General features: G+C 41.8%; 2 protein-coding genes across 3 annotated transcripts in view; both read right to left on the bottom strand.

Moving 5' to 3' along the window:
- Positions 1-4,129: 4,129 nt before the first annotated feature.
- Positions 4,130-5,386, bottom strand: gja9b (gap junction protein alpha 9b). The gene has a single exon (XM_058753790.1). The coding sequence runs from the start codon at positions 5,381-5,383 to the stop codon at positions 4,130-4,132; it is 1,254 nt and encodes a 417-aa protein (XP_058609773.1). The 5' UTR covers positions 5,384-5,386.
- Positions 5,387-8,105: 2,719 nt separating this feature from the next.
- The window catches only part of srsf10b (serine and arginine rich splicing factor 10b), a 10,990-nt gene continuing 7,751 nt past the window's right edge, over positions 8,106-11,344 (bottom strand). For both annotated transcript variants that reach the window (XM_058754048.1, XM_058754049.1), the window contains exon 6: positions 8,106-8,725. In XM_058754048.1, the coding sequence (XP_058610031.1) occupies positions 8,479-8,725 (247 nt within the window). In that variant the 3' untranslated portion in view covers positions 8,106-8,478. The remainder of the gene's footprint in view (positions 8,726-11,344) is intronic.

The raw sequence follows: 11,344 nt of genomic DNA, 5'->3' as shown, positions 1-11,344 counted from the left end.
CTGCTTCATATTGTTTTTTGGAACGTGATACTTTTTTCTTTGATTCTTTGATCAATACAAAGTTAAAAAGAGCAGCATTTGTTCAAAATAAAAATATTTCTAACAATATAAGTATTTACTATGACATTTATTCATTTAACACATCCCTCCTGAATAAGTGTCAATTTATTTATTTTTTTAAAATAAATAAATAAAAAATGTAGTGACCCCAAACATTTGAATAGCATTGTATATTGTAACACAAATTTTTTTTTTTAAATAAATGCTGTACTTTTTAACTTTGTATTAATCAGAGAATCCCAAAAAAAATATCACAGGTCCCAAAAAAAATATGAAGCAGCACAACGGTTCCCAACATTGATTATAAATCAGCATATTAGAATGATTTCTGAAGATCATGTGACACTGAAGACTGGAGTAATGATGCTGAAAATACAGCTGCGTCACAGAAATAAATGATTTTAAATGATGAAGTATATTAAAATAGAAACCTGTTATTTTAAATTGCAATAATATTTCACAAAATAACATTTTTTTTGATCAAATAGATACAGCCCTGATGAGCAGAAGAAACTTCTGTAAAAAACATTAAAAATCTTACTGATCCCAAACTTTTGAGCGGCAGTGTAAGTGCTTAAAGTGCATGACACACTTTTCTGTTCTTTTTGGAAACGCAAAATAAAATGTTGCAAGGAATTGATCAAATTAATTGTCAGTTGGCTGACATCTCAAGATGTCCATCATAAGAAGATGAATTAGCACTGGATTGTGGGAAATAATCCTCATCTTTGCCTTAATACACATACACTGAACAAAATTATAAACGCAACACTTTTGTTTTTGCCCCCATTTTTCATGAGCTGAACTCAAAGATCTAAGACTTCTTCTATGTACACAAAAGGCCTATTTCTCTCAAATATTGTTCACAAATCTGTCTAAATCTGTGTTAGTGAGCACTGCTCCTTTGCCGAGATACTCCATCCACCTCACAGGTGTGGAATATCAAGATGCTGATTAGACAGCATGATTATTGCACAGGTGTGCCTTAGACTGGCCACAATAAAAGGCACCTCTAAAATGTGCAGTTTTATCACACAGCGCAATGCCACAGATGTCACAGGTTTTGAGAGAGCGTGTAATTGGCATGCTGAGTGCAGGAATGTCCACCAGAGCTGTTGCCGTGAATTGAATGTTCATTTCTCTACCATAAGCCGTCTCCAAAGGCGTTTCAGAGAATTTGGCAGTACATCCAACCGGCCTCACGACCGCAGACCACGTGTAACCACACCAGCCCAGGACCTCCACATCCAGCATCTTCACCTCCAGGATCGTCTGAGACCAGCCACCCGGACAGCTGCTGCAACAGTCGGTTTGCATAACCAAAGAATTTCTGCACAAACTGCCAGAAACCGTCTCAGGGAAGCTCATCTGCATACTCGTCGTCCTCATCGGGGTCTCGACCTGACTGCAGTTCGTCTTCGTAACCGACTCGAGTGGGCAAATGCTCACATTCAATGGCGTCTGGCACTTTGGAGAGGTGTTCTCTTCACGGATGAGTCCCGGTTTTCACTGTACAGGGCAGATGGCAGACAGCGTGTATGGCGTCGTGTGGGTGAGCGGTTTGCTGATGTCAACGTTGTGGATCGAGTGGCCCATGGTGACGGTGGGGTTATGGTATGGGCAGGCGTATGTTATGGACAACGAACACAGGTGCATTTTATTGATGGCATTTTGAATGCACAGAGATACCGTGACGAGATCCTGAGGCCCATTGTTGTGCCGTTCATCCACGACCATCACCTCATGTTGCAGCATGATAATGCACGGCCCCATGTTGCAAGGATCTGTACACAATTCCTGGAAGCTGAAAACATCCCAGTTCTTGCATGGCCAGCATACTCACCGGACATGTCTCCCATTGAGCATGTTTGGGATGCTCCGGATCTGCGTATACGACAGCGTGCTCCAGTTCCTGCCAATATCCAGCAACTCCGCACAGCCATTGAAGAGGAGTGGACCAACACTTCACAGGCCACAATCAACAACCTGATCAACTCTATGTGAAGGAGATGTGTTGCACTGTGTGAGACAAATGGTGGTCACACCAGATACTGACTGGTTTTCAGACACCCCCCCCCCCCCCCGGACCCCCCCAATACAGTAAAACTGCACATTTTAGAGTGGCCTTTTATTGTGGCCAGCCTCAGGCACACCTGTGCAATAATCATGCTGTCTAATCAGCATCTTGATATGCCACACCTGTGAGGTGGATGGAGTATCTCAGTGAAGGAGAAGTGCTCACTAACACAGATTTAGACAGATTTGTGAACAATATTTAAGAGAAATAGGCCTTTTGTGTACATAGAAGAAGTCTTAGATCTTTGAGTTCAGCTCATGAAAAATGGGGGCAAAAACAAAAGTGTTGCGTTTATAATTTTGTTCAGTGTAGATAAGTGTGTAGGTTTGTATAGAATCACAGAATCTGCAAGATAGATTTTTTTTTGTTGTTAAATATATTTTATCTCTGCATAAATTCTGCAAGGTTATATGAACTTGTATGACAGATAGCATGTATGTATTTGGTGCTCTGACTGTATAATATAATGTAATATGCATTGCTGACTGAATACCAGCGACACCAGCATTGATCTTACTGATCGTCTCACAGCTGTCAGAGTATATATATATATCATTAAAACATCACATCATGAAGAGCTTTTAATTCTATAGATAAATAAAAAATGATCTTTAAAATGAGATTTCTTTACCATCAGAGGCCACTATACACATCAATATAGACACTAAGATATGTCTGTCAATTATAGACGGTTTCATCTTTAAACATCTATGAATATGAAACCCATTAACATGCAGCCACGACTCCTCATTCTAAACGTTGAATATTTAGACAGTCCAGGCTGAAAATAAAGCTTCAAGTCTCGTCTTCAGCCAAAAATGATCATTCTGTCATCATTAACATGTCATTCCAAACATGTATGACTTACTGTATACAAAGTAAGACATTTTGAAGAATGTGGGTAACCAAAGAGTTGATATACTATGTGCTATGAGAACATTAAAGGTTTGTAGTGATGCTGGCTAAAAACAGTCACGACAATGTAAACTGCATGAAAAGGGTAAATTGGAAAATGCCAATAAATAATTACAAGCTTGTTAATTCAGCACTTAACTTGCAGTTATTAAATAGCCTATGGTGTTTTGTCTGAATGTATTTATTATAAATGTTACTCTTATTACTTATTAAATATTGGGGAATACTTCACTTTTATACAAAATGTTTTTGTAGTTTCAAGTTTATTATTATTATTATTATTTTTTTTTTTTTTACAAATTTCATAGTTTATTATTTAGTTTAAAATCCATGTAAGATAAGCATGGTAAAGAGGACTTTACTTTGTGTGATGTTCATTATAATTAAAAGTAAAATGTTAATCCAGTAAGAGCATGATTAAAGATAAATATCAGTGTCTTATATAAATTAGGTGTTTACTGTTTACAAATATTAAAGTTCTTAAAGGGATAGTTCACCCAAAAATTTAAATTGTCATGATTTACTCACCATCATGTCATTTCAAACCTGAAAGAATTTCTTTCTTCTGTGGAACATAAGAGAAGATAATTTGAGAAATTCAAGAAATTTGTGTCCATACAGTAGAAATCAAGGGTAACCCAAATGGTTTGGCAGCATTCTACAAAATATCTTTTGTGTTCCACAGAAGTCATGCAGGTTTGGAATCACATGAGAGTGAGGAAATGATGACAGAATTTATCAGCAGTAAATTTCTAGCTCAAAATCAATGCTTACTGTCAAGTGCATTTCTATGGGACAAAACTGCATTATTACGTTTTTGCATTTGCTGTGAATTTAGTAATATCTATCATTGTCCTCTTTTATTTATTCATTTACTTACTCCAACTGAAGCCTCTATAACCCAGCAAAACATTCACGGGGAACTCATGGGCTGCATTTGTCCAGGGCTGAATTTTAACCCCAGTCCTGCCCTGGTTGGAACGACATGAGGGCGAGAAAATGATGACAGAATGACCATTTTTGGCTGAACCATCCCTTTGATCAAGACTGATTTCTGTGGGAGAGGCACACAGAGCCTCAGATCTGCAGGTCGCTGGCGGCTCGTCTGCTGCCGCTTGTTAGTGACGCTCGTTGCCTGTTGGGTGAGAAGGAGGGATTCCCTGCGGATCCGTGCTGCCGTGAGCCGGAGCTGGGCTCCGAGTGTGCGCTGTCTGAGCCATTCCCTTCTGCTGCCGTGACGCAGCTCCAAGCCGGACTGTTTCGCTGCTGCTTGCATGGATCCGTTAGCGAGCTCTGGGACTCCGCCGGGAGCCGCTTCTGCGCTGCAGGGGATCGAGTCTCGCTGCACAGGTTGTTGGAATTGCTGTTGCGCTCCAGCAGACTAGAAACGACGTCCTTGTTCTCCTGCCGCACCTGGATGGGCATGAACGCAGACGAGGGGTTAACAAGCGCAGGGTACGCGGGTCCGTTGCCCTGCTTCTCCAGGAGCGGAGCGAATCCGCCGGGCGCCGTCGGGACGGTGACTTTACGCCCCTGATGCAGCAGAGAGTTCCTCTTGGCGCCGCAATCATCGTCTCTCAGCTGCGGACAGTAGTCCAGAAGCCCCTTCTTCAGCTTCTTGTAGGCCAGGTGCAGAATCTCCAGCAGGCTGAGGAGCAGTGAGGCGGCGGCGATGCCCTGCATGAATACCATGAAGACGCTCTTCTCCGTGGGCCTCGAGACGAAGCAGTCCACAACGTTGGGACACGGCTCCTGCTCGCACTTGTACAGAGGCTGGAGCTTGGGCCCGTACAGCAGGTACTGGCCTGTCATGAAGCTCACCTCCACCACGGAGCGGGTCACCACGTGTGCCAGGTATGTGCGCAGCAGCGGGCCCCGGAGTGGAGCCTTATTCAGCTTCCCCTGCTCCAGCTGCCGTAGCTCCCGCTCCACCCGCCGCCGATGTACGGGCCCAAGCTCCGTCGCCTCCGCTAGCTCCAGCTCGCGCCGGAGAGCCACACGCTTGCAGTGACGCTCCTTCTCCAGGACGCGCAGCTGGTAGATGGCGTGGCCCATGTAGACCAGCGAGGGCGAGGACACGAAGATGACCTGCAGGACCCAGTAGCGGATGAGCGAGACGGGGAAGGCGCGGTCGTAGCAGACGTTACGGCAGCCGGGCTGCTCCGTGTTGCAGATGAAGTCGGACTGCTCGTCGTTCCACACGTCCTCGGCCGCCACGCCCAGCACCAGCATGCGGAAGATGAAGAGGATGGTCAGCCAGATCTTCCCCACCATGGTGGAGTGGATGTGAACCTCCTCTAGAATCCCTCCCAGAAAGTTCCAGTCGCCCATCCTCACACGGACGTCTCTGCTGCTGCGGATGAGAAGACAACACAACCCATACAGTTCTCACAATCCGTGACAAATCTCACAGACGAGAAATAGTAAATGTGACCACAAAACCAGTCATAAGGATAAAAGCTGAATAAATAATCTTTCCATTGATGTATGGTTTGTTAGGATCGGACAATATTTGGCTGAGATACAACTATTTGAAAATCTGGAATCTGAGGGAGCAAAAAAATCCAATTATTGAGAAAATCGACTTTAAAGTTGTTCAAATGAAGTTCTTAGCAATGCATATTACTAATCAAAAATTAAGTTTTGATATATTTACAGAAAGAAATTTACAAAATATCTTCATGGAACATGATCTTTACTTAATATCCTAATGATTTTTGGCACAAAAGAACAATGGCACAATTGTTGGCTATTGCTACAAATATACCCGTGCTACTTACGACCGGTTTTGTGCTCCAGGGTCACAAATAACTCAATACTCACCATTTGAGAAAGTGGCTTCTCTAAAAGATATAAAAACGCTGAATGAGGAAAAACTGTTAATCATGTTAACGGCATGATCAAACGCATCTAACAATGATCTGAAAGAGATCTGTGTTTTTCATTCGATCAGACGCTGTGGTTTGAAAAATCTAGGTCGCTGCTAACTTTATATCCTGGTAAAAGTAATCAATGCGATGTGTTGCTGTGCCTCTGTAAAGGCCTGCGGGTCAACTGGACGACGAGGAGACGGTCCTGATGTAGCGTGACACTGCACTGCTGTAGTCACATAACTCACGGAGCAATTATGCCCCTGGTTTCACAGACAAAACTAAAATGTAAGTCTGAGCTGAAACTTGCATTGATTGATCTTAAAATATATCAATGCCTTTGTATGTCTCAAGATGGACATCATTAATGTTTTTTTTCTAAGGCTCCTTTATAAAAAGTACTTAAAGGTCCTAATTGAACTATGGCCTAATCCTGGCTTAGACTAAGTGCTGTCTGTGAAACCAGGCCTAGGTTTATTAATGAAGTTGGGCTGTTGACTGAAGAGACTCGGGTTCTGCTGTTCCTCAAGCATATGAGTGACCAACAGCACGGTGAGGAACTAGCTCTCCATCTGTCGATGCTTATTATCCTAATTAACGATCAATCGGTCATGTCCGATTTCATACATGAACTGCTCTCAGAATCCAATCAAGGTTTTCCCTCAAGCCGGCGTCTGTCGATGTTTTTAAACCCGTCACTGACCAGTCGATGGCCAGAGAGCGCAGGGGCGGTGCTTGGGCATCTCTCGAACCAATCAGGAGTCCCGTGAGGCGGTGGATTGTGGGATGGATTTCGGTGGCGTGAGAGCAGGTTCATTGATTAGGCAGCGGCTGTTCTCTTACACGCAAGCGATGATGATCATCTAATGCTGAAGGGTCACATGGGCAGGGCTAGATTTATTTGACACGTGTTGTCAAAGGACACTTGTGTAGAAAACACAAGGCCTCAACGCACAGGACACAATGAAGTGTCTGGGGCAGGTCGGCATTTCATGACAGCATGTAACGTTGGCAAGACTATAAATTATTCCCCTCATGTCGTTCCAAACCTGCACAAGCTTTTTTTCTTCCATGCTCTGCAAAAGATTATATCTTGACTTTGATATGTTGTATAAAACTGCACAGAGAGTACATAGTATGATTCTATTACATAAAAACAACAGTTTTCAAAAATCTTTTGTGTGACAGGTCCTACACTTTTAAAAATCTATGGCATCAATTTCCAAACAATAAAGGTTCTTTACAGAGGATCCTCAAATGCAGTCTGTGTGTTTTGCTTCAAGAGAGCAACCATACATTTGTGTTGCACTTTCTTTTATATTTATATTCATTCGTTCTTCATTCAGATTTAATTATAGTCATTTAACTGATTCATTAAATTATTACTCATTTATATTATATTGTTTTATATTAATTTTCCATTGCTGTTTAGTCTTATGACTGTGTTTCTTCATGAATAAGAGATACAACTGAATGTTTATGGAAACAAGGTTTATGGGATGTTGTTTTGAAGCAGTTTGGTTTAACAATACTTGTTGAATTTGTGCTGGTCAGACGACGTCTGAGCATTGAAACATACGCAACTAATAAACTCTGCTCCTTTTGATCATCACTTCGTCTCCTGCTTCTGCTCTTCTCTGGCTTTTTCCTCAGTCAACTTCTCGGCTGATAGAAGACTGTTATTAGAGTTTTGGGGTATTTTGGGTAGCAGACGAGACTTGCTGTTAACAGGTTTTGGGTATTAGACTAATTTGCTGAAGAGTAGTTGTGTTACCAAACTAAACAGGTATTTTCTGACGGGATCTGGTGTCTGGATCTGAATTATCTGGCTTGGAGGCATGATCTAACAGTGGAAAATGGTTCTTTAGATTAAAAGTGGTTCTTTTAAGAACTGATCACTGAAAGGTTCTTTTGGAACCAAAAATGGTTCTTCTATAGCATGCCTGCCAAAAACCCTCTTTTGAAACCTTTATTTTAAAGAGTGAACATATTTGAAAAACAGGCAAAATTAGGGTGAACTCCTTTTAAGTTTTGGAAACTCAATCAGAAGGCACGCTTAACAAGATTCACTTGTAATACTCCAAACAAAAACCACAAGCACGCATTGTGCCAAATCAGCATAATTTACTTCAGAATGATTAGGAATCAAGATCTGAGGATAAACTGGAAAATTAACAACAACATACTGATGCACAAGTAATTTATTTCATTCTGAGGTTACATGTAAAAGGCCTGCAGATTTCACAATAAAACACATCTGAGACACTCATGGAAGACCGTTTTAAATGGATGGCCATTCCTGGTCAACTAAAACAAAAATCTCATACAAAAATATTGAGGCGATTTTCATCTCTCGTTCTGGGCAGCTGCGCTTGTAAACTAAACGGCAGAGACATCATCAATGCTAACACTCTGCAGCCGCTAACAGATGTGTGTGCTAAAACAGGCGATGGTTTGACTTCCTCTCATTATTAAAAGAAACAGACGGACGGCTGTCACTCGCAGACATTAACGCAAACGACAAAATCCTAAACCGGTTTGGATGGGCGCGGCGCTCTAGTGCCCCCAGGACTTGCGTCCGGCCCAGGAGCGGGATCTGGAGCGGGATCTGGATCTGGATCTGGATCTGGAGCGTGATGGAGAGCGTGTCTGCGTCTTCTCCTCGGCGGCGTCCGGAGTCTCTGTGTGGAGTTGGCTGGTTTCCCGCGGGCTGCTGGACTTGGACCTGGAGCGAGACTGAGCTCCGCCCCTGCTCTTGGAGTGGGCGGGGCTTCGGCTCCGGTCACGTGCGGACGGTCTGGGCCTGCGGGAGTCACATGACCGTTCAGAAGAGTTCGAATAGAGTCACATGACAGACAGACAAAGTGCATTAAAAGAGTTACATTTAAAACCCTCAACTCTTTCCCTGCCAAACGGTTTCCGTGTTTTCACGTTATACGCGAGGGGCATCTAATGAACGAGTCAAGAATCACTCGATCAAAAACACAGACGAGGAAGACACAGAAACGAGCGATCTCACATGCAAGCATGTGCATATGCTGGCGGGGAAAGAGTTAAAGGACAAAAAACGCTCATAAAATATAAATATAAAAATGATTTCTCTGATAGATTTTTTTAAAAACCAAGATCAGTCCCGATCATAACTACCAAAAATGCATGCATTTTCAGGATTTCTATGTGGAAGATTCAACTTTTGGTGACTTTCAGTAACATTTTCCACCTTGAAGAACAAAGGGGGGGAAAAACGACTCCAAGAAAAGTAACTTGAAATAACAATTCTAAAGGAACGAGCCATCGGTGACGACCGACTGATCCACTACAACACACTGTTCTGAGACAGTGAAGCAAGACATAGTGAAAGTATAGAAAACAGCTTTCACTTTCTTTTTTTTAGAATATCAAACTAGTTTTTACATGAATTGAGTGATTGAGTGCCAGTCATATTAAAGCGATAGCTCATTTACTCAAACCTGTACGAGTTTCTTTCTTCTGTTCAACACAAAAGAAGAGGTTTGGAAGGATGTCTGGAACAGTTTCTGATCTCCATTGACCTTCCCTACTACAGCAGTCAAACACGTTCTTCAAAATATCTTCTTTTGTGTTCAACAGGAGAAACAAACTGATACAGGCTTGAACAACATGAGGGCGAGTAAATGACAATTCTCATTTTTGGGTGAACTATCGCTTTAAGTTTATTAGTGACGTTAGCATCCAGCTAATCTAAATCAACATTTACACGAGGTCATTTTATTTTAGGGCTGTGCGATCAGTCAAAACGGTGATAAAATCATGATGTGAACCTGAGTGATTTCTAAACCGCAGAAAGCATATTCATATATATTGGATTACGGTGCCATTATTTATGAAGGCGATGAGAGACTTCATTTATGATGAAGTTTCTGTGAAGCTGCTTTGCGAAGATGCGTATTAGGGATGTGCCGATAGATGATAGTATACGTTGCTGAAGACTTTGACAATATCAAGAGAATTATTATTAGGCTAGTATTATTACCTAATTAATATTAGGGCTTATTTGTTCCATCATATTTATTTTCCGTGTTTTTTTTTACAGTGTTGCGAGTTATAACCAATCACACACTATTATATTGAGTTTATGAACGCAGTGGCCAATCAGAGGCTTTCAGATGAGTCATCGCTGAAACACCGGAGTTTGTTGTTCAGTGCGCGCTCTCACGAATTCGCTCATCATGAACTACAAAGTATTAAAATTAGTAACTTACAATGTTTTTATTAAATTGTTATCATGTTAAACACAAATGAACCCTGGAGTTGGTTCACTCTCCGGTTTTGAAACTAAGTAAATAAACAATTAAATAAATGATCAGACTAATAATGTATCGGCGATCTCACAGGCTGACGATAGGATATGACTACGGAGCATATCGCCCAACACTAATGTGTATCGTGAAAAGCACAGAACGAATGAACGTGAGTTATGATGAGAGAAATGTCTGAAAAAATTGGTTTTCCCAGGTTGTTGTTTTCGGAGCTTAAGCCCTGTTACGAGTTTCAAATGCACACCGAACTAAACAAGCTCAAAAAAAAGCTTAGAGAAGTAAACTGACACAGTCACGTATTGTTCATGGAGAGATTTCGGCAATAAAGCCAAAACTGCTTCAAACATGCAGTCAAGCAGAGCATCGTCCAGCACTAAAGCTGCTCTACGGTGAAGCTAACGAACTAAGCAGTCCTGCTTTGAAACCCTGTGTTTTGAGAAGTGCTATACAAGTATTTATATAGCACTTCTTATACTTATAGTATATATAATGCAACGATTTTAATGCATGACGTGGAGGCCAAGAACTTTGTGGTTGCCTCCGTAAAGTGCATTAAAATCGTTTAATGCACAGCTAGCCATTCATTATCTTATCTTATCATTATACCTCAGTCATTCACCAGCATTTACAAGTTAGAGCCGTTAATGAGGTTTCAGCGCAATGTTTAACCGGAAGGGTAAAAATGACGGTTATTTTTGTCAGATATGGCTCGTTAGCTCTAACATTCTGCCCGCTTCAAATCAGGTAAAATAGTTTGTTCCTTATTCATGTAATGGACAATGCTTTGGCAATACTGTGCAAGTCATGCCAATAAAGCTCAACTGAATTGAACAGATGACAGTTGTGTGCGCATCTCTACAAACAATGAAGCCGCGTTACTTGAAAAAGCAATTTTACATCTCGTTGCATGTAGAGATCTAACATCTAGACTATTTTATTAATAAAAGGCGCAGGAAGGCGTTGACAAGCTTGTGTGTGTGCGCGAGTGACGTGTGTGTCTGTGTGTCTGTGTGTGCGTGTGTGTGTGTGTGTGTGCCGAGTGGCGTGTGTGTGTCTGTGTGTGTGAGTGTGTGTGCGCGAGTGACGTGTGTCTGTGTGTGTGCGCGAGTGACGTGTGTGTCTGT

The sequence above is a fragment of the Onychostoma macrolepis genome, chromosome 19 (assembly GCF_012432095.1).
Source record: "Onychostoma macrolepis isolate SWU-2019 chromosome 19, ASM1243209v1, whole genome shotgun sequence".
NCBI classification, from domain to species: domain Eukaryota; kingdom Metazoa; phylum Chordata; class Actinopteri; order Cypriniformes; family Cyprinidae; genus Onychostoma; species Onychostoma macrolepis.
This window is presented reverse-complemented; position numbering and strand designations above follow the sequence as displayed.

Excerpts from the sequence above, each read along its gene's own strand:
- gja9b (XM_058753790.1), bottom strand. The coding sequence starts at position 5,383 with ATGGGCGACTGGAACTTTCTGGGAGGGATTCTAGAGGAGGTTCACATC.